This window comes from Palaemon carinicauda, chromosome 14, assembly GCF_036898095.1.
Source record: "Palaemon carinicauda isolate YSFRI2023 chromosome 14, ASM3689809v2, whole genome shotgun sequence".
In the NCBI taxonomy this organism is placed as follows: domain Eukaryota; kingdom Metazoa; phylum Arthropoda; class Malacostraca; order Decapoda; family Palaemonidae; genus Palaemon; species Palaemon carinicauda.
The window spans coordinates 42,806,982-42,830,958 of record NC_090738.1 but is presented as its reverse complement, the minus strand read 5'-3'; the positions used below and the strand labels follow the sequence as shown (position 1 = coordinate 42,830,958).

At 44.0% G+C, this 23,977-nt stretch overlaps 1 protein-coding gene across 3 annotated transcripts in view; it reads right to left on the bottom strand.

Annotated features, from left to right (window-relative positions):
• Nucleotides 1–3,845: 3,845 nt before the first annotated feature.
• tzn (tenzing norgay) overlaps nt 3,846–23,977 on the bottom strand; it is a 110,127-nt gene continuing 89,995 nt past the window's right edge. For all 3 annotated transcript variants that reach the window (XM_068387042.1, XM_068387045.1, XM_068387044.1), the window contains one exon: nt 3,846–4,968. In XM_068387042.1, coding sequence (XP_068243143.1) covers nt 4,832–4,968 — 137 coding nt within the window. In that variant the 3' untranslated portion in view covers nt 3,846–4,831. The remainder of the gene's footprint in view (nt 4,969–23,977) is intronic.

Genomic DNA, 23,977 nt, shown 5'->3' with positions numbered 1-23,977 from the left:
GCAACATTCTTGGGACCCATGGCTACAGTAATACGTAATATAATACACTACGTAACGTTATATACAGTCTATGTATAGTAAACACTAATACAGTACAGTGCACAGTAACGAATGTTTATTAACGATAACACGTGGCGTACGAATGTACTGTAAACTCTAAGTCAAACAAGCGAAAGCACACAATGTCTGTTAACGATACCGCGATCGGAACGAAAAGAGAGAGAGAGAGATGAACGCCCGTGCGTAGGCAAGCTGGGATAGTTGCCGACCAATAGGAAAGCAGGATCTTATGGCGTCAGCTAGCGTCTGAGTAGGGAGATTACCAATGGGTGAGCGGGAGGCTGTAAGTGAGTCTACCCAAGTTCAAAGTCAGGCGGCGCGCGCTTTTTAAAATTACTCTCGGCGAAGAGTTGGGATCTCGTAAGGTTTTCGTATCCTGAAATTTTATCCGTATCCTGGGGCATAAAAATCTTCGAATCACTTTTCGCATCCTGAATTTTTCGTAAGCAGAAACTTTCGTATCCAGAGGTATCACTGTATATTTGCCCGCCAGCCCTGTCCCCCAAGACAAGTCCTACCTCTAAATGAAAGTGAAGCAATTCACCGGTGTGTGGGGGGGAGGGATAGCTAGCTACCACTCCCCTACTCCCCTGCTAACTAGCGCGGGGGTAATACACCCTCGTTAAATTCTAATGGCTCGCCATTTCAGCTACGCTAAAAGGTAAACCCAATGTAAATAGCTAAGGTTTGTATGGCTAGGAAAAATACAAATTATCTTCGAATTTGTCATGTTTACAATAATAAATAAGGGTGTAAGTATATAACCTTACTGCCTTCCTTCAGAGTGAGGGTTCAAATGGAAAGGGAGAATGCATCATTCAAGCTTCCATCCAGCCACAAGATTTGTTGCCGGTCATTGCCGGTTTCAGGAATGTGGATGGCAGTCCAAGGGAGGACTGAAGAACACTCAGCAGCAGAGGGGTCTCCCACCAGCAGCCGTCATAGCTGTCACAACCTTTCCCGGAGCCTTGCGTCCATAAGGGAAAGACTGAGTGACTATACAGCTGCTTATGTAGGAGCCCGGGCGATACCACAATCTACCCGGCAAGCGGTGAGATTGCAGGATGACGGCCACAGGATTGCGATAGCTAGGCCATCACTAAAGGACAGAGAGGGGCAGGGAAAAGGGTCCTGTATCAAGTGTAGAAGAAGGTGGCAGGATTGCCGCCACTTCCACACAAGGGTGAAACTTTGTTTCAGTATCAGAGCCATCCTAGGCGGCATTAGAATATCTATTCTTCAGCCTAGGGTCTGCCGAAACAGGACTAGTCTTCTAGGCCGCAGGGGAGAAGGTGGCAGCATCATACTACCACTTCAAGTGCGGCCTAGGGAGGCTTAGCTTCCTATGCCAACAGCTCTAAGCCGGCAGGGGAGTGACTACTCGCCCTGCTGCTCGGCCGCCGGCAGAAAGACTGAATACTCTGAGGTTCTGTCGAAAACCGAAGCCGGTATACTCACCGGCAAGGGTGGGAGACAGAAAACCCTAGCCAAGTCAAGCCCGAGTGAACTACTCTATGGCAAGACTAAGATACGGTTGTCGCCTATTGCGGCACTCAGAGGGAAGGAGGGATTACCCTTAAATCTCCACAAGAGACGAGTATCGAATTACATAATTAATTCTAGGAGATATAATATCTCCTGTTGAATTGATAAAACGATACACGAGGGTAACCGGGGATAATCAAAGTATACTAAAGTATACATAGGCTAGGTAGCCTAGTGCCGGGCGAGATCTCGGTTACCTAAATCACCGAAACTCTAACATATACGATCGACATAAGGAAGAGGAAATTTGTATGCATAATATATCTTTACCATTATAATTGTGCCTAAATAGCTTTCATAATTTAATAATGCTATTACCACCGGGAATGTCGTTCTGCTAACCAAATAACACATGCATAACGAACGACAGTGCCCATGGCGCCTCCGGTGACCGGCCAAGCTCCAAAACACATTAAATTAAACTAATTTCACTGTGAAGCAGAAGCTAAAAATTATACACTGTAAAGAATAAATACTCAACTTTCCAGAGGCAGAAGCAGCTGCAGATTGCATATTAAATCCTCTCAATAACGATCAAAAACGTTAGATAACAGGGAAAACCACCGTGCACAATCGCTATTGAAATAGGAATGAGCGCCATCTTGGAGCCATGTAATAGTATGGGAGGAAGGGTAACCTTGATAACGGCTCCCCTTCAGTTTAGCCACTTTCCCCCTCGAAGCGAAAACACTATTCGGGGTGAAGGTTGCTATGTGTCGTATCAAGATATACGTCCCCTGATTTTATGCGATATCCTTAAGAGAAATTTTAAGGATATTCGCACCAGGAGTTAGAATTCTGGAGACCTAATGGTCAATTCTCTGGGAATATCGCTGTAGCCAAATATCCCTTAGAAAGCTACCAATAGGAACCTTCCATCAGGACGATACGGCTTCAGCCCAAAAAGGACAGTATTGATTTAGGGAAAATTATTGTAGTACAGTATTTTCACAGTTTTATATATTTTCTTCTATTTTTTTTTTTATCTTGTTATCGTGAGGCTGGAGTGTAAAGGGATGCTAATTTTGCTTTTAATCGATTATTTGAATTGACACAACATTGTTAATGTATTCCTAACAGTTTTTTTTGTTTCATTTACAAATAAATATTTTTTGTTTTTATAAAAACAGAATTTAATTACAGAACCTTTCCCTATGATGTTCCCTTCTCAGCCACTGTTTTTATTCTTAGTAGCACTTGTTTTTTGTAAATCTTTTCTATAAGTTATTTATCATAATTTTTTCTCCCACACTGTATCCTGTTGTTAGATTTAAAAAAAATGTAATATTCCCTTTCACCTGATGTTCTGATATTTTTAATTGAACTTGAAACCCTCTTACCTAAAGAATATAGAGCTAAATATAAATTCTGCTAATTTCCCAGAAATGAATCGGTGGTCATGCTACCTGTTTATTCAGCAAGCCCAAAGCAAGGGAAGATAAGAAGGAAGTAAGATTCTAGCAGGTTCCCCTTGCCCCGTATAAAATCAAGGGGTGGTGCCCAGTGCCCAGTTCATCCTTGATTGTTTGCCTTTTACCCAGATTTTTTGGGTAATCCACTGTTGTGCATTTTTTGTGTAGTGAACGTTCGAGTGTGGTCGGTATTCGGACAGTAGGCAGTTCGGGGGCTACCTCTGGCCACAGTCCACAAACCACTACATCGCATCTTCCAAAGCAGTTCCCATGAATGTTTGCTACATATTAAGATTTATGTCATTAAAGAAAAAATGATTCACTTGACTCTTGAAAGATCATTATCAATCATCAGAATGTCATAAAAATAATCTTGTACAGAAATTAGTGTTAGTGAAAACCAAATTATGGAATAATCTTCCTAACCATGTACAGTACTTGAATTGTTGAAACTTCAGAATTTCTCATCGAGATCACATGCTAATTTCGCAGGTTCACATAAGACTTATTAATTAAACAGTCTAGTTTTTATTTCATATGACTTCTTTTTTCCATTCTAAGTAATACATTACTTACTTTAGAATTTATCTTACCTATCTGGGCTGCTTTCCTTATTGAGATCATTGGGTCTTTAACACTGCTTTTGCAACTACTGTACTGTAACTATCTTGGATAGTTATAATAACTAAAATTTATTATGAACAGAATGAAAAGTTCAGATAAGACAAGCAGAATTTACACCATCCGTATTTCATACTGTACTGGTCTTCACTTTTTTTTTTCATGACTTTGAAACAAGTTTTCACAATATGAATTAAACATCATACAATTATTTCTATATTTTATTCCATAAAAATTTCCATCACATGATAATCTACAAAGAACTCATGCACTAAATGATCTAGTCTCTATATCACCTATGGCAGTATTTTGTGACTACACTCTTTAAAAGATTTCACTGGTCTATTGTAAATATTGATGCATTTTTACAAATTAATACTTTATACAGGCAATGTGGAAAATCTGACCACCACAACGTAAAAACAGTAAATGACACCACCTCATCGACAGAATATAAAACGAAACGAACAGTTCATTTCCTCTTCATTCACGAGCAGATAATTCTTAATATATTCTACCTGATATCTAATAAGTAGTTGTCCTGTTAAAATATAAAATGTATAAAGAATATCAAACACTCAAGTGCCTATCCTATTGCTTTACAGTGAGAAGTACAATATATACTTACTCTGTAACAACAATACAGTAACCTCTGTACTTCTCGTTCTCTAAACTCATCAGCTAACACAACTCTTGGGTGAATAATTTCTGTATGATACATAAGTACATTTCTGAGTATATCAGAAATATTTCAGATGAAAAATGGCATGTGCTATTTACATCTGCTTGTAAACAATTTCACATACAGTATTCACATTTAAAGGTTTCAGAAGGGCAAACACAGCAGAAAAATATTGCAGTTTTACAAGATGGCAGTGATAAACTGACTTATACTTACCCATCTTCAGCTGGTTCCATATTCTAAAAGATATCTACCTATACTTTTAAAAGAAATTGCATGAATCACAAAAATTACCTCTTAAAAAGCAAAGAAATGCACAAAATGCTTCCATGTACACAAAAAACAGAGTATCTTACATTTTAAGTGGCCTTCATTTTAATATACTAGGAGTCTTTCACATTACAACTGACAACTCTTCATCTAAAAGCACATACTGTACCTAGGCAGAGTATGGAAGCTTTATTTTGAACAAACATGACAAAATGCATGAATCATATGTTTAAATTTTTGTTTAAACTTTATTGGGCTTCCAGTTGTCTTTCTCTGCTCTAATTGCAGCCATTGTTGCTACAGGCTCAGTGGTCCCAGCGTGCTGTTGTACAGGAGCCTCTGTCACACGCATGAAGGGGTTAATCCTTTTCTCTTCACCTACAATAACAAAATCGATCAGTAACTAACTAGTGAAAGACTTAACAAGCTAAAAGGCACATTGAACACAATCAAGTGCTATCTGAATATCAAAACAGTTTGGTCAAAGAATGTTCACCTTATAAAATTCAAATGATACCTACTGATAAGAAGTCTCCCAAATAACTATAAAAAAACCCACAACAATAATACTATGACCTCACAATTATATGATGATAAAGAATTCTACCTACTGTATGTATTTGTATTGTACTGCTTTCTACATTAATTTGGTAAGATAAATTTACATGCATAACTGGAAGATTTGGCTTAGGAGGGTTAAAATACTCAATGTGTGATAATAACTATCTAAGAGAGTGAAGCTTAAATAAAAGCTAATACTGTATTTTAACAATCAAATAATAAATAAGGGGCTTTTTATATTAGGACATGGAACTAAAATAATTTCATATCCCAACCAATTACTAAGAGGGTTGACATTCACTCTGATATTCTATGGGATTTTGTTGAACAAACAGATAAAGGTCATTCAAGGAGAATAAAAATTAAAGAACCTTTGGGCATAAACACAATCTAAATGATAAAATTTATTATTTCTACACTCAACCAATGTTGACATTGCATCTACTCGAAGCTATGTTGACGTCTACCCTAAAATAGAAATTTCCCGTTCTCTTCACCTGCAAAAGATCTGTCCCCTGGAACCACACCACCATCTGGTGGTTGACGGAAAATGACTAATCGCTAATATGACCATTAACTTGCTTTTCTGTTCTTATACAAAATAAATCACTTTAGTCTTGACAGCACTGATCAGTGGGGAGGAGGGTCAAGTATGAGAATAACAAAAAGTATAAAAATGACAAATCGATTATCAAATTTCTGTTTATTTTCATAAAACTCCCCTGATATTCATCCTTATGCGCTAAAACAACACATTCTGATTGAGGTGGGATAGTAAAGGTAATGGATGGTTAGGTAAAAATATAGATTAATAAATTAAAAACCATTTGAGATTAGCTTATTATTATTATTATTATTACTAGTCAAGCTACAACCCTAGTTGGAAAAGCAAGATGCTATAAGCCCAAGGGCTCCAACAGGGAAAAATAGCCCAGTGAGGAAAGGAAATAAGGAAATAAATAAATGATGGGAACAAATTAACAATACATCATTCTACAAACAGTAACAACGTCAAAACAGATATATCATATATTAACTATAGAAAGACTTATGTCAGCCTGTTCAACATAAAAACATTTGCTACAACTTTGAACTTTTGAAGTTCTACTGATTCAACTACCCGATTAGGAAGATCATTCCACAACTTGGTCACAGCTGGAATAAAACTTCTAGAATATTGTGTAGTATTGAGCCTCATGCCAGAGAAGGCCTGGCTATTAGAATTAAATGCCTGCTAATATTACGAACAGGATGGAATTGTCCAATAAGACCTGAATGTAAAGGATGGTCAGAATTATGGAAAACCTTATGCAACATACATAATGAACTAATTGAACAATGGTGCCAAAGATTAATATCTAAATCAGAAATAAGAAATTTAACCCTTTTACTCCCAATGGACGTACTGGTACGTTTCACAAAACTCATTCCTTTACCACCATGGATGTACCAGTACGTCCTTGCAAAAAAATGTTTTTTTACATTTTTTTCCCCAAATATTTGATATCTTTATAAGAAACTTCAGGCATTTTCCAAAAAAATGAGACCAACCTGACCTCTCTATGACGAAAATTAAGGCTGTTAGCCCTATTTAAAAAAAGGGATTTTGACGTAGGAAAAATCTATTTCTGGGCAAAGGGCCTGTGCCGCCCAGTGAATAAGCTCCATTTAGCACTTATTCTTAGGTAATTTACTGCTAAATATACCAGAGGAAAAATGTAAAGGAGTGCTAGGTTAACTAGCTCGCTCACCTATTGGTGTCGGTATAAAATTGGGCGTATATTCCAGAGGTCCCGCACTATTTAGATTAATCCACGACAGAGAACCCCAATAGAGGAGAGCCGATTAATTCACGACAGAGAACCCCAATAGAAAAGAGTCGGTTAAGTCTATGTTAAAACCCACTAGGAAGATCTTTTTCAGAGCCGATTTAATAGTGGTGATAGTATTGGCTGCCAGACCTGATTCTAAAAAAGATCTAAAGAAAGTGACTGTAAGGTTCAAGTCCATACAGTTCACGTCTGAGTCTATTAAAAATTTTGCCAAATTTTTAACTGCAGAATCATACTGGCGGATGGTGGAATCCCGTTTATCCGATTCTAGGAACAAGGTGTTTTGAGGATAAATATTGGCACCATGCATAGCCGCGAACTTCATAAAGTCCATAAAGTTAGGGCGCTCTGAATGTTTGAGAAAGCGTACACAACGCGTGTTTGTACTATCTGAGACAGAACCGGATTGGGTATCGGGTGAGGGTATAGTCTCAACTCCCGCAGGAGAGGATACCAGTTGCTCTTGGGCCAGTTGGGTGCGACCAAGGCTACTTGTCCCTTGAAGGATCTCAATTTGTCTAGAACTTTCAGTAAAAGATTCACCGGGAGAAAGAGATAAATCTTTTCCCAGTTGTCCCAATTCTGTGACATGGCGTCTGTGGCGTAAGCCTGAGGGTCTAGATTGGGAGCCACATATACTCTCAATTTGTGGTTGGATTCCGTGGCGAAGAGGTCCACTTGGAGACCGGGAACCTGAGAGAGAATCCACCGAAATGACTTTAGATCGAGTGACCATTCCGATTCTAGAGGGGAGGTCCGGGACAGGGCGTCTGCCACTACATTCCGGACTCCCGCCAGGTGGACAGCTGAAAGATGCCAACGGTTCGAGGCTGCTAGGGAGAATATGGCTACTAGAACATGGTTCAGAGGCCCTGACTTTGACCCACCTCTGTTGAGGCAGCGGACCACCACTTCGCTGTCGAGGACCAGACGAAGGTGTTGTTTCTTGGGAAGAGCGAGACGTTTCAGGGTTAGAAGAACTGCCATGGCCTCTAGCACATTGATGTGAAAATGGCGGAACAAGGGAGTCCAAAGACCTTGAACTTTCTTGAGCTGAGAATAGCCGCCCCAACCTGATAAGGATGCGTCTGTGTGAATGATTAATTCCGGAGGCGGAAATCGAAGGGGAACTGACTTTGACAGACTGTTTGCTCTTGTCCAAGGAAGAAGTCTTTCCCGTAAAATGGGAGGAAGGCGGACTTTCCTGTCCCGGAGCTTCCGGTTCGCCCTCGAACGCCAGACACGATTGATATCTTTCAATTTTGCCTTCAGAAGAAGATCCGTCACTGAGGCAAACTGAAGGGACCCCAGAATCTTCTCTTGGAGTCGTCTGGAACTTACTTTGTCTTTGAGAAAGCGTTTGGTGTTCCTTGCAATCTCTAACCTCTTGGGTCTGGGAAGACACAGAGTATGAGATATAAGATCCCATTGCAGGCCGAGCCATTGGAACTTCGATTTTGGAAGAAGACGGGACTTCTTGAAGTTGATCTGGAAGCCTAGAGACTGAAGATAATGGATGACTTTGTGAGTGGCTTTTAGGCAATTTTGGGAGGTGTCTGACCAAATGAGCCAGTCGTCCAGATAGGCTACTACTTGAATCCCTTGATTCCTGAGTTCCTGAACAGCGACTTCTGCTAGCTTTGTGAAGATCCTTGGGGCGATGTTGAGCCCGAAAGGCATCACCTTGAAGGAGTAACTTTTGTCCCCTAAGCGAAAGCCTAGGTACGGACGGAAGTGTCTCGCTATCGGGACGTGATAGTAGGCGTCTGTAAGATCGATAGAGGTGGTGACGGCCCCACGGGGAAGTAAGGTCCGCACCTGCGAGACGGTAAGCATTCGAAACTTGTCGCATTGAATGGACAAGTTGAGAAGGGATAGATCTAGAATCACTCTTCTCTTGTCTGAATCCTTCTTCGGGACACTGAACAGCCGACCTTGAAACTTCAGATGTTTCGTTTCTTGTATGGCGTTCTTTTGTAAAAGATCCTGGACAAATTCGACCAGGTCCGGAGTGGAATGTTGACGAAATTTGTTCGGAGGAGGAGGTCCTTGAATCCAACTCCACCCCAGTCCCTTGGAGATGATACTGAACGCCCAGGGACTGAACCTCCATTTGTTGCGGAAGGCATAGAGCCTCCCCCCCCCCTGCTGCACCTCAGTATTGGTTTGAGGAGTTGCCTCCACGTCCGCCTCGGAAGTTCTTTCCTCTGCGAAAGGCTCTTCCCCTGCCTTTGTTCTGGTTAGAGCCACGGTGGTAGCCTCTACCTCTACCATAACTCTGGGAAGAGCTATGAGCCTCGTAAGACTGGTTAAAGGCAGGGGAAGTGGCGGAGGCACCAGAAAGCTGGCTCTTAGGTAGCAGAACGGTGACATAGTCATCCGAAGGAGCTCGAGAGGTGGAAGGCTGTGCAGGGACAACAGAAGATGGAGGAAGAGGCAGCCGGAAGTTGGATGAAGCATTCTGTTGTTGCCTGAACTGGGTGGAGGTATATGGTCTAAGCTTCTTCCTACCCCGGGCTTGATAATTTGCGGGGTCATACTTGCGTTTAGGGGTCAAACCCCAACGGGCTTTAAGGCTCTGATTAACCCTAGTGGCCTCCGCCAAGACTTCCTCTACGAGATCCTCGGGGAAGAGATTTGAACCCCAACAGGAGGACCGGATGAGTTTATTAGGTTCATGCCTAATCGTCGCCTCAGCTAGGACATGCTTGCGACATCTGCGTTTAGCAGTAGCGAAGTCATATAAGTCATAATATAAAGACTGTAACGTAGCCTTGTTGAGAGACTTAAAAATACTCTCCGTATCGTAAGTCAAGGCTATCGACTCCGTGGATGTGGCCAGGTTTAGAGTACGGCCCACACGTAGGCGGGAATCATATTCCTGTTTAATGAGGGATTCCGGGAGACGGGGAAGCTTCTCACTAAACAAGACTGAGGCACAGTCTGCTGCAAGCTTGCCGGAGGTAAAGGTGGTATGGACGTTGTCCCAACACTCAATACCTGAGGGAAGAAGGAGGGAGATTGGATCCACCTCTCGGATGGGAGGCAAGGGCTTCTCCTCCAGAGCATATTGAAAGGCAAGCTCTGCCACCTTATTGACGCATGGAGTCAAGGTGTTCTTGTCCATTAAGAACATCGTAAAGGAGCTTTTATAAGGCGTCAGCATGGTGTTAGTGCAGCCGATGTCATTCAAAAATCTGGCCCAAACAGATTGGGCTTGCTCCTTCGGGAAGATGACCGTCTCTTTGGGGACCTTGTCTAATCGAACTAAAGCTTCCTCGGTAAGTCTGGCATAACCATGAAATGGAAATGCCAGACCAGGAGGAAAGAATTCAAAGTCCTCTAGAGGACGAGTGCCAAGGCCCTCCAGAGTCAACATTCCGTCTGAGAACGGGGAATGAAGAGCCATCCGCCAGGGGTTGTTCTTGGCAAACGGCGGGAGCTTAGAGGCATCCGGGATGAGAGAGCTTTGGACTCTCTCCGGAGCTCCTTGCTCTAAAGCCCCAATTCTCTGACCGAAGTTAGAGAACATCGAGTCCATCCTCGACTGCATCTCCGAAACCAACTTTGCCTGCATCTCCGACACGATGCGAAGCATGGCTGATTCGGAAAGGCCCGGGCTAGCAGCAGGAGGGGCGGAAGGAACTCCCGGGTCGTGAGACTTAGAGGAGGAACCAGAGGTCTTTGAAGACGGGTTCGTACAATGTTTAGAGCCATGAGAAGTCTTGTGAGGCTTGCGGGCTTTGGGTAAGGTCCTTGAAGTAGACTTATCCTTAGGGGGAACCGGGTATGAACGTTGAGACGAATCACGGTCCCCAGAAAATCCAAGAAAAGAAGAGCGATCAGAAGAAGAAGAAAGAGCGGGGCTGAGGATAGGAATCTCAGCGCCGGACACACCTGCCTCACTTACCACCCCACCTGTATCCGGCTCGTCTAGCAACATTGGTTCGACGTCCAGGTTCATGGAGGCAACATTATCCTCCAGACCTCCGGGGGCATCCGATGGATCTTGCTCTGGGTCGATGAGACCCGTTATAGTGGCATCAATGTGGGCAATGATGGGAGCTGCCACATGCCTAGCCACAGCAGCTGAAGACTTGGCGTTGGGGTAAACCATGGTGCAGTAGTCCTCAGATAGGACGTACGGCCGCTTAGACTTCACATTCCGGGAAAAACCCACCAACCCACACCTTCAGTGTGGCCCGAGCCGCAGATTTTTGCTCCGGGGATGCCTGAAATAATAGTGGGAATTATAAAAGGGAGACTCCCAATGGTCCTTCAAGACCATATATATCTTACTAATAGTAAATAAAATAAGAAGGCAATATAGCCAACGGGACTCACCGAGTCAGATCCAAGGGTAGTGATGAGGTCGAAGCAAATCACACAGTTATCCGGGTGCCATACCACAACGTCTTCCAGTTGAACCCCACAAGGGGCGTGAGATCGGCAGACGGAGTGGCCACAAGGCTGGTGCAGAACAGCTGCACAGGCCGGCATCAGACAATGCACCATCTATAAAAAGAATAGTATATGAGAAACTGTAATTCTCTTAAATAGGGGCGGGTCCGGAGGACCCGGGCCTAACATAGGTCTAACACAAGATTAGAGCTTAACTGTACTATTCTTTAAGTAGGGGCGGGTCCGGAGGACCCGGGCCTAACATAGGTCTAACACAAGAATAGAGCTTAACTGTACTATTCTTTAAGTAGGGGCGGGTCCGGAGGACCCGGGCCTAACATAGGTCTAACACAAGATTAGAGCTTAACTGTACTTATTATTTATTTATTTATTTTTTTTTTTTTTTTTAAGTAGGGGCGGGTCCGGAGGACCCGGGCCTAACATAGGTCTAACGCAAGGTTAGAGCTTAACTGTAATATTCTTACATAGGGGCGGGACCGGAGGTCCCGGGCCTAAATATAAGTCTAACTTGAAACTAAAGTATAGCCATCCATTCCGGTCAAGCCGGGAGCATAAAAAAGGATGCAATAACAAGGAATTAAGACACATGGTGTCTGATTTCCCGGGGCGGGGTAGACCCCGGGCCGGGAAATAAAGGTATATTCAATACCAATTCCTTTAGGGACTCCGGGGTAGTGATCTGTCATATATAATCATCATAGGAAATGTTATAAAATAATAGGGGGGCGGAACTGTAGCTAAGAACTGCCAATCGAACCCGGAGGGTTTCATATAACATAAGCCAGAATGAAAAGTGAATATAAAATAGGGTGCACCGGGATCCAACTCTGTTGACCGGTGGCCAACCAGACTAGACAGAGACGAAACCGCCGGGCCACCCGGAGGACAAAGTCCATAAACACTTAACTACCCCCTCTAAAAGGAGGGAAGGCAACGGTCCCTTAGTGGAGGGGGGAGAAGCCTAGCCTCCCACCTAGCTAGAGGGGGAGCGTGGGGGAGGATCACGTGATACGAGGCAGCAGGGCTACCAACTGACGATCCCCAACCAGACAGATCAAACGGAGTAATGGCACAAATATTCATTATAATAATAATAATAGCGTTAAATATATGAATAAACACATACAAAATTTTTGGGCAAGGCATGCAACATAAATAATTAAATCACAAAAGACACACCTGATGGCTAAAAATAACATTGCCGCCTTAGCACGAAGGTCAGCAGCCATAGCGATACGTAAATGATATCGGCCCAAAAATTGAACCACGAGGATTCTAAACGCTAAATAATGAATATTCACAATAACAAATAATATTTGATAATAAAAATAATACACATAGTAACACCGCAAGTGAAAATTAAAAGCTCTCAAAAACAGGAGTACCAACTGTAGTGAAATCAAGCAAGATCGGTATGAACGAAGAGAATAAACTCCTATAATATAAATATTAAACGATCTAGGTTGCTCAAAACACAGTAAAACCCAGCTTGGTACTTAACTTAGACGGTGTCTCCTGGGAAACCGACGAAGAAGCCATAATTCACTAGAAAATAACCAAAATTCGAGAGCACCACAAAAATGCGGGTTACTTTACTCGTCGTGCTAAAAGGAGTTGGGTTCTGTGCGGATGCATTGTTAGTAGTACCGAGTGAGGTTGAACGGCTCTCCTCTATTGGGGTTCTCTGTCGTGGATTAATCTAAATAGTGCGGGACCTCTGGAATATACGCCCAATTTTATACCGACACCAATAGGTGAGCGAGCTAGTTAACCTAGCACTCCTTTACATTTTTTCTCTGGTATATTTAGCAGTAAATTACCTAAGAATAAGTGCTAAATGGAGCTTATTCACTGGGCGGCACAGGTTCGAGCCCAGAAAAATATATTGCAAAATGTGCTTGAAAAAAAAAATGCCTGGGGGTTCAGGGTTGGAAAGTTCCAAAAAGCATTGGGGGTAAAAGGGTTAATAGACTGTAAATTTCTGTCAAACAAATTAAGATGAGAATCAGCAGCTGAAGACCAGACAGGAGAACAAAACTCAAAACGAGGTAGAATGAAAGAATTAAAACACTTCTTCAGAATAGATTTATCACCAAAAATCTTGAGACTTTCTCATTAAGCCAATTTTTTTTTTTTTGCAATTGAAGAAGATACAGACCTAATGTGTATCTCAAAAGTAAATTTGCTGTTGAGAATCACACCTAAAATTTTCAAAGTCATACAAAGTTCTTACAATCATACTTTGAGTTTTGTTAGGATTTAACTTCATACCCTATAATTTGCACCATGCACTAATTTTAGCTAGATCTCTATTTAGGGATTCAGCAACCCCAGATCTACATTCAGGAGATGGAATTGATTTAAAAAGAGTAGCATCATCTGCATATGCAACAAGCTTGTTTTCTAGGCCAAACCACATGTCATGTGTATATAGTATGAAAAGTAAAGGGCCAAGAACACTACCCAGTGGAACACCAGATATCACATTCCTATACTCACTATGGTGCCCATCAACAACAACTCTTTGAGATCTTTTACTTAAAAAATCAATAATAATGCTAAGAAATGACCCATCCACTCTCAAATGTCTGAGTTTGAAAACAAGGGCCTCGTGATTAACACGGTCAAAGACAGTACTAAAATCAAAGCCAATCATACAAACTTCCTGACCACAATCAAGAGATTTCTGTACAGCATTGGAAATTGTAAGAAGGGCATTACACACTCCAAGGCCTTTACGAAAACCAAATTGCTATCTAGGGAATAGATGATTACCTTCAGCAAACCTATTAAACGTTTTTCCAGAAGACGTTCAAAAACTTTAGATATGGGATTTATTGAAATTGGGGGGTAATCAGTTGGACTTGAGCTACCAGAAACACATTTACATAGAGAAGTAACATTATCAATTCTTCAATAAGTGCTAAAAGCTCCCCTTCTTGCTAACTTGCACAAAATACGACAACTTGGGAGCCAAGAAATCTGCAGTCTATTAAAAACAAAGGAAAAATACCATTTGGGTCTACACCTCCATAAGCATTAAGGTCCATCAACAGAGCTTTAATTTCATGAGATCGAAAAGCCAAACTAGTTAGTTTAGCTTCAGGAGAACAGGAATGAGGAAGTTCAAGTTTTTTATTACTCTGTTTACTGTCAAAAAGGGTTGCCTTTTCCTTAGGACAGTGAGTGACTGAGCCATCTGGTTTAAGTAGAGGAGAAACTGTTACATCTACACCAAAGAGTGCAGATTTAAGGATAGACCACCATTTATGTTCCTGGGTTGTACCAGAAAGGGTTTCTTTTATGGTTAAATTGTATTACTTTTCAGTTGAAGCATAAACTCTCTGAGCAAAAGCTCTAAGCTGAATATAGTTATTCCAGGTCAAATCTGATCTGTTACCCTTCCAAAGATGACAGGACTCTTGCTTCTCCAAATAAGGACGTCTACAATCATCATTGAACCACGGTTTGTCCTTCACTCGGTACCTTAGCACACGAGAAGGGATATGCCTATCAATTTATGTTGACTAGATACTACTTCAAAGGGACAACAGGATCAACAATACTATATAACTGACCAATTCAAGCCCAAAAGATCATGCAAAATCTCATTCCAGTCTGCTTGAGATTTCATATAAATTTTACAAGAGTATGATACATCAAGGACAGGCTGCTCAGTTTTCACTACTAATGAAATCAAGGCATGATCAGATGTCCTGACTAGAGAACCAACCTTACTTTTTATAAAGCCAGGGGAGTCAAGTGCATACGAATACGGTCCAAGCAATTAACAGACCAGTGAGTAGCTTCACTTATGATTTGCTCACAGCCTGATTCAGAAGCAAAGTCTAAAGCTCTTAAAGCCATGGCAATCGGTAGGAGAAACAGAACTTAACCACTACCTATGGTGAGCACTGAAATCACCAACAAAGACAAGTGAAGCCTTTCTATCATCTTTTTGTATCTTCACCATAAAGGTACGAAGACAATTGAAGATAGAATCATCCCAACTAATCCCAACTCCTAGTAAACTTGTAATCACTCAAGTTTCTTGGTTGGATTTCAATTCTATACACACAATTACTTTTTAAAACTAAAGGCTAATACAGTATAATAAATAAAACCTTGAACTTTTTCACTAGAAGAAATAAAGATATAAAATAATTTAAGCAAATAAACAACAAATTTGGAAGTAATTTGTATTTTTTCTAGCATACAAACCTGAGGCTATTTATAGGGATATTACTTTCGGCATAGCTGGAAGACGAGCCATGATAATCTTTAGTGAGGGATAACTACCCCATCCGCTAGTTAGCAGGTGGGGGTTGGGTAGACTGGCTACCCCGCTCACTCACACCTCTCGGCTGAGTAACCACTTTGCTTTATGGGAGGACTTCTCGAGGGACAGGGTGTTGGGGCAATTTTTATAAATAGCTTCAGGTTTGTATACTAGGAAAAATAAAAATTACTTTCAAATTTGTTATATTTTCCAATGCATATATAAACTCTCTGCTATTTATAGGGGTGACTTACTCTTAGGAGGGAGGAAGTCCTCACCAACTGGCCTTGGTCATGACCCGGGGTTTTCTCTATTTTGATCTGTGATCGATAATAGAAGGAACCCTACCCTCGCTAAAATCAAGTGCTGATATGAGCTTGCAGAAGCTTGCGTATGAGTGAAACTAACACTGTGGCTGGTCTTTAACATAGGAACTCGAGTACAAAACTTAGAGTTCTTAAGACATACTCAACAAGGTATTGGGGACAAAGTATTATTCTATACTTAGGAGGCACAAGAGAAATGAGTCTTACCCGCAGTGAGGTAAGGTCAGCTATGCTGAGGCTTGCGGAGCTGTTTTCCTCAGAAGGGAGGTGAAAGGAAGAAAGAAGACAGTTATTCTTACACATTCACCACATTCTAACCCAGGTAACCTCAGCCCTCAACCCTCTGCTACTTCTCCATCAAGGAGCTTGAAGTGTTTAGACCATTTGTTGTGCGACCACCACAGGACCAATGGAAAAGGTCTCTACGTTCCTGTGGGTTACGTTTTTGCAGGTAGTGGGCAGTGAAGGTTGATTGGCGCTTCAACACACCCGCTTGCAGTACCTGTGCCACAGATAGTTTCTTGAATGCTATGGACGTAGCAACGCCACTGATGTCATGAGCTCTGGGTTCTGGGATGGAGGAGGGTCTGGATTGAGAGCAAACTCAATAGCCTTCCAATCAATGAGGGAAAGGAAATCCCTTTGACCCTCTTCTTGACCTTCCCCGTGCTGGTCAACAGTGCTGACACATGAGGGCGAGCTACTGTCGTTCTCTTAAGGTAACACCACAGACTCCTCACTGGGCAAAACCCCAGTTGAATTGGGTCTATGGTTACCGAATGAAGAATCTATCCGGAATGGGCCGCATCTAGGGTGCAGCACACTCGGATTTTGAGTCTTGGCAAGGGATGCCGCTGAGAATTAATTCTCCCCATCTCTCAGAGTAGGAGATGTCAGAAGATGGATCATACTATTCACTAACTCTCTCGGCTGAAGCCCAAGTGAGTAGAAAAGCTGTCTTCCATGTAAAGAAGCGATCTGTTGCCTGGCATAAAGGTTTGTAGAGAGAGGGCCTTCAGGGACTGAAGGACCGGAACCGCGTTCCCAGGAGGAGGTTGAGATCCGACTGGGTACAAGTTATCTCAAACTTTGTGTGAGTAAAGGCACTGAGGGAGGAGATCTCCCTTCCACAACATCAGTCACAAAGGACCGAACACTTTGCCTGGAAGACTAACGCTGAAAAGCGTCCGAGGTGTCTAGACGTCTTTTCCTTAAATCGTTGCGAAAGGCTTCTCTGAGAGAGGGGGAGTAGGACAATTTCCAGGCGTGAAGTTGACGCGAAGCTACGGCTTTGGTAGGTGCTGGCATGTTGCTGTTTTTAGAAGATTGTGTCATGGAGGAAGATCCCTCGGAAGCTCTATCCGGAGCTACAGAGGACCGGATACCATTCTGCATGATGCCATAACAAAGCTATTGGAGTAATTGCTAAGTTCTTGCTTATCATGACTTGGCTGAAGACTCTCACCAGACTGAACGGGGGAAAAAGCGTACACCTCTAAGCTGTAACACTGTTTTTGGAATACATCTTGCTCGAGAGCCTGGTGTTCTAGGACTGGGGAATGATCGAGCGGGAGCCTGAAGTTCAGGGCCGTTGCAAGCAGGACCACAGTTGGGGAGCCCCACAAAGTTAAGACTTTGTTGGCTACAAGATAATTCAAAGACACTAGGAGTCCACTATCTGAGTGATTCTTCTCAGAATATCAGCAGGAACATTCCTGTTACAAGGAATGACACGAGCAGAAGGGGAAACCTAGCTGATCCCTGTCCACCCGAGTATTTCTACACGTGAATATTTCTACTGCTAGATGGTTCTCTAAGAGGGATATATGTTGGGACCTTTCTGATTCGGGCTAACAGACGAAAATGGAATGGTGTGGCATATGCCACCACCCCCTTCTTTTGATGCATCTGAAGAAAGCATTAGTTCCTGAGGGGAGCCGAGAAAATTGGCCTTTTTGCGGAGGTTTTCGTCTGCCACCCACCATCTACAGTTCGTCCAGGGGGGGGGGGGAAGATTGCATAGCAAGAAAAAACATCTCGAGAAGATGTCAAGACATGCAACTGCTTGCACATTTCTGCAATGAAGGAGGGGATCCTGTCCTCCCTCCTACTGCCACCAATCTAGTGGGGGTTGGCCGAGTAAGAATGATACAAAACGGTAAACCGGGTAGCCAGTACAGCTAATGTTACAAAAGCAGTTCTCCATAAAGATCGCCTTCCAGACAAGAGACCGGTTGGTAACTACCGAACGCATCCAACCGTTCCCAAAGGAAGAGATTGAGACGTATCATCAATCTATTGTTGGATGGGTGATATGCATAAGTCTACCTACAGAGTAGTAACACAAAACTGTGAGCAGGACAGGCATGAGTGTGTAGCCCGACTTAAAAGTCATGGCCGGAACTCAGTTTGAGAACGCTGAAAACGATCGTAACCAAGATTCCTCCTTCTTAGGACGAAAAAAGCTTGTATTTTTCCATCTCCGATTGGTAAACTGGTATAAGTATTGAATGTTCCTTAGTATGGAACAGATACGCTTATGAGAAGTTTCCGGTCAAAGTTTTTGTAAGACACTAAGACTTCCGATCGGGAAGAAAGGAAAGAAGTGCCTATAAGAAGGCAGGGCGTAAATGCCGTATGTCTAGTTACAGGAAAGTAGACGAGTAATGTGCTGAATAACCTGGTTTCAGTAAGAGATATAGCTATACAACTTATTAGAACGGAGTTCTAATTGTACCCCGTTCTAAATGTAAGATGTATTATAGCCCTATTGGCACAAAGATTGATTGAACGCATATGCACTTGATAATCTGCGTTAGGGCATGTGTAATCTCTACATCCAGGAAAACGTTTGCAATGAATCCGGTTGCGGGAATAACGTACAGTAATGCCTCACAACACGAAATTAATTCGTTCTGGAGTGGCTTTCGTAAAGTGATTTTTTTGTGTTGTGAGTCACATCTCACATGCATATTGCCTAATTCGTTCCAAACCCCACAAAATACCACATTAAATCTTATAATAAAGCCACAGCAAAACAACAATGAAATGTTGTACAACCAAATACCTTGACCATTCAATATTCCTAAACTAACTGTTAATTCCTGTAAATTAAGTTGTTGTTATTACAACAATGTTAAAAACAACGGAAAATAACACAATACATACAGTACAATACTGAACATATACTGTACAAAATATACAGTCCCACATGTACTTTACTATTATAGTTACCCCTGTCATAGACTACAGCTACATTTTCTGTTGTCTAAACCCATTTTCTTTAACTTTTTATTGGGTGACTATTTTATTCTCGGCCTGGCTGGCAAATCTCTCTTCTTAAAATGAAACATTTTTTGCAGAGGTAGTCATAAAAATATTCGCATCTCATTTCGCAGCTTGAAAATATCGTAAGAAGATTTTTTTGTGAAGAGAGGTATAACTTATGTGTGATCAATCGCGACATTATTGCCCAAGGAATTTTTCTTCATCGACTAGCTGTAGTATTTTTTTGAATGAGAGCGCATGCGCCCTTAAACAAAATATACAGTTATAGAAGCGAACATTCCTCCTTTGGTTTATCTCTCCTCTTTGTGGGAGGAGATAGCCATGTTCATACACAGGCAAGGTTGTCTGGTTCCCTTGTGGGCGGGTTTGGAAACATTTGTAAACGTAATGAAAAGATGCCCACATTGTTGATATAATTCGAAAACATAAGCTAACACTGCTCCTTTGGGACTAAATGCTTGGGACAATAATTCTGTAAGGGTAAAACAAAAAATCTCAAAAGCCTATCGTGCAAAACGATAAGTCATTGTACCCAAAGTACAACGGTTGACTCAAACGGTAGACCCAAGTTTATGACAATAACCTCATGGTTTTGTCTTGAAGCCAGCGCATGCTCCAGGAAGGAGTTCTTACTGCCTTTACGAAGTTTTAACAACACCTGTTGAAGTTATGTAAAACTTCTCAGGAACAAGTGTCTCCCGAAAAGGGTGAAGGGGAAATGAACTGGAAGGTAAAAATTCTTCCTGCTAGCTTCCGTCCCAGCAGTTGAGGGTTTCTCAATGACGAAAGACGTTCACGAGACGCCTGCTAACCCAACTACAGTACTAGAAGGGGGAGGATGGAGGGATGATAACGGTGGTTCGTTCGAAAAAGAAAGGATTGGTGCTGGCGAGACCAGCCTAGCAGTCACATAGTAATCAGTTGGGAGTGTAGAGTGACGCAACAAGTCACGCTATGCTGGAAGACCTATACTGTAAGGGGGGGGGGGGGGCACCATAGAGCTTTCAGAGAAAACTCTGGATCGCAGGAACTGAGAGACTTGGCGTAACAAGAACCTAGGGGTTCTGAATCCATAATGTTATCGCGCGACCCAGAATCCATATCGAGCGACCCTAAGGGATTGTGAATCCATTTCCCACAACCCTAAGGGATCGTGAATCCATTTCGCATGACCCTACGGGATTGTCAATCTATTTCACGTGTCCCTAAGGGATCGTCATGACGAGAACCCGCAGGAACTCTTGTCACCGATTCCTGATGGACATTCTCAGGAATCGTGTAGTGTGAACCCATAGGGTTCACGTGACGAGAAGCATGACAAGAACCCAAAGGTACTACGTCATTGTTACCTGGAGAAAGAAGGAAACCCTTAGGCAGCGTGTCGTGTGGGTTCACGAGAACCCGAAGGAACACCGTCATCGTTACCTAGAGGGAGAAGGCATCTTCAGGTAACGTGTCGTGCGAAACATCACGCGATGAGAATCCGAAGAAGATTCTCTGTTATGTGAGCCGACCAAGTCAGCATAACCGAGGTCACAAGAGCCCGAGGGTTCAGCGTGACCAGAGTCCAAAACCTCTCTATCATGAGAGTGAAACTCTGCATAACGAGGGTCACGAGAGCCGACAGGCTCAGCGTGACCACGCGAATCCAAAGGATTGCTGCGACACGGAGAGGACTCCCAGCTACAGGAACCCGAAGGATTCGCGCAACAAGGACAAGATTCAAAGCTATGGGAACCCAAACGTCCAGCGTAGTGCCCAGAACGAGACCCCACAGACTCAACATAACCGGTGTTGCGAGATCCCGAAGGGTCAGCGCAACAGGAAACCGAGGTTTCCCAGCCACGAGAGCCCGAGGGCTCAGCGTGACGAGAGATACGAGAACCCAAGGACTCAGCGTAACAAAGGTTGCGAGATCCCGAAGGGTCAACACAATGGGAAACTGAAGTTTCCCTGCTACGCTCAACGTGAAGAGAGTCTGAGGACTCCCTGTCACGAGAGTAAAATTTAGCATGACGAGGGTCACGAGAACCAACAAGTTTAGCGCGACTGCACGAAGCCAAAGGATTTGTGCTCATAGCTACGAGAACCCAAAGGTTCAGCATAGCGTCCGGCACGAGAGCCTGCAGGCTCAGCGTAACCGGTGTTGCGAGATCCCGAAGGGTCAGCGCAACGGGAAACCAAAGTTTCCCTGCCACGAGAATACGAAGACTTAGCGTGACAAGAGGTATGAGAGCTCGAGGGCTCAGCATAACAACGGTTGCGAGACCTAGAAGAATCAGTGCAACAGGAACCGGGAAACCGAGGTTTCCCTTTTACGAGAGTACGAAGGCTCAGCGTGACGAGAGGCTTGAGAGTCCGAGGGCTCAGCGTGACGAGAGGCTTGAGAGTCCGAGGGCTCAGCGTGACGAGAGGCTTGAGAGTCCGAGGGCTCAGCGTGACGAGAGGTTTGAGAGTCCGAGGGCTCAGCGTAACCAGGGTTTCAAGACCCTGGAGGGTCAGCGCAACGGGAAACCTTGGTTTGCCTGACATCAGAGCTCGAAGGCTCTGCCTGATGAGAGGCACGAGAGCCTGAGGGCTCAGCGTAACCGATGTTGCGAGACCCTCAACGGTCAACGCAACGGAAAACCGAGGTTTTCCTGTCACAAGAACCTGAGGGTATGTGACAAGAAGCACGAGAGGCCGGGGCTTAACGTAACCAGGGTTACGAGACCCTAAAGGGTCAATGTAACAAGAAACCGAGATCTCCCTGCCACGAGAACCCTTAAGTTCAGCGTGACTGATGGCACGAGAGCCCGAGGGCTCAACATAACCATCGTTATGAGAGCCCGAAGGCTCAACGTAACCATCATTACTTGAGCTCAAGGGCTCAACGTAACTGGATAACGAAAGTTCCAAGTCGCGAGAACCCAAAGGTTCAGCGCGACGGAGACCCGAAGGACTCCCAGGGTCATGAGAACCAGCAGGCTCAACATGAAGAGAGCCCGAAGGCTCACGATCACGCAAGCCCAAAGGGTGATCGACACGAGACCCCGAAGCATCAACGTAAGGAGAACCAGCAGGTTTAAAGAGATGCCTCCTCACAGCCCGAGGAGGAGAATGTCCAGGATGGAGAGGGGTCACAAACCCTTCCACCCTACGAACCTCCGGAGAGGAACGTAGAGCTGACTCCGCCCGAGGGGGAGACTGCTCCAGCTCGAGAGCTACCTCCCTCCAAAGGGAAGGTTTGTTCTCCCGAAGAAGAAAAACGCTTAAGGCAAGGTTCTACCGCCCCTGGAGGAAAACCGTAAGCATACGGGGACTACGCGAAGCCAAAGGATTTGTGCTCATAGCTACGAGAACCCAAAGGTTCAGCATAGCGTCCGGCATGAGAGCCTGCAGGCTCAGCGTAACCGGTGTTGCGAGATCCCGAAGGGTCAGCGCAACGGGAAACCAAAGTTTCCCTGCCACGAGAATACGAAGACTTAGCGTGACAAGAGGTATGAGAGCTCGAGGGCTCAGCATAACAACGGTTGCGAGACCTAGAAGAATCAGTGCAACAGGAACCGGGAAACCGAGGTTTCCCTTTTACGAGAGTACGAAGGCTCAGCGTGACGAGAGGCTTGAGAGTCCGAGGGCTCAGCGTGACGAGAGGCTTGAGAGTCTGAGGGCTCAGCGTGACGAGAGGCTTGAGAGTCCGAGGGCTCAGCGTGACGAGAGGCTTGAGAGTCCGAGGGCTCAGCGTGACGAGAGGTTTGAGAGTCCGAGGGCTCAGCGTAACCAGGGTTTCAAGACCCTGGAGGGTCAGCGCAACGGGAAACCTTGGTTTGCCTGACATCAGAGCTCGAAGGCTCTGCCTGATGAGAGGCACGAGAGCCTGAGGGCTCAGCGTAACCGATGTTGCGAGACCCTCAACGGTCAACGCAACGGAAAACCGAGGTTTTCCTGTCACAAGAACCTGAGGGTATGTGACAAGAAGCACGAGAGGCCGGGGCTTAACGTAACCAGGGTTACGAGACCCTAAAGGGTCAATGTAACAAGAAACCGAGATCTCCCTGCCACGAGAACCCTTAAGTTCAGCGTGACTGATGGCACGAGAGCCCGAGGGCTCAACATAACCATCGTTATGAGAGCCCGAAGGCTCAACGTAACCATCATTACTTGAGCTCAAGGGCTCAACGTAACTGGATAACGAAAGTTCCAAGTCGCGAGAACCCAAAGGTTCAGCGCGACGGAGACCCGAAGGACTCCCAGGGTCATGAGAACCAGCAGGCTCAACATGAAGAGAGCCCGAAGGCTCACGATCACGCAAGCCCAAAGGGTGATCGACACGAGACCCCGAAGCATCAACGTAAGGAGAACCAGCAGGTTTAAAGAGATGCCTCCTCACAGCCCGAGGAGGAGAATGTCCAGGATGGAGAGGGGTCACAAACCCTTCCACCCTACGAACCTCCGGAGAGGAACGTAGAGCTGACTCCGCCCGAGGGGGAGACTGCTCCAGCTCGAGAGCTACCTCCCTCCAAAGGGAAGGTTTGTTCTCCCGAAGAAGAAAAATGCTTAAGGCAAGGTTCTACCGCCCCTGGAGGAAAACCGTAAGCATACGGGGACTACGCGAAGCCAAAGGATTTGTGCTCATAGCTACGAGAACCCAAAGGTTCAGCATAGCGTCCGGCACGAGAGCCTGCAGGCTCAGCGTAACC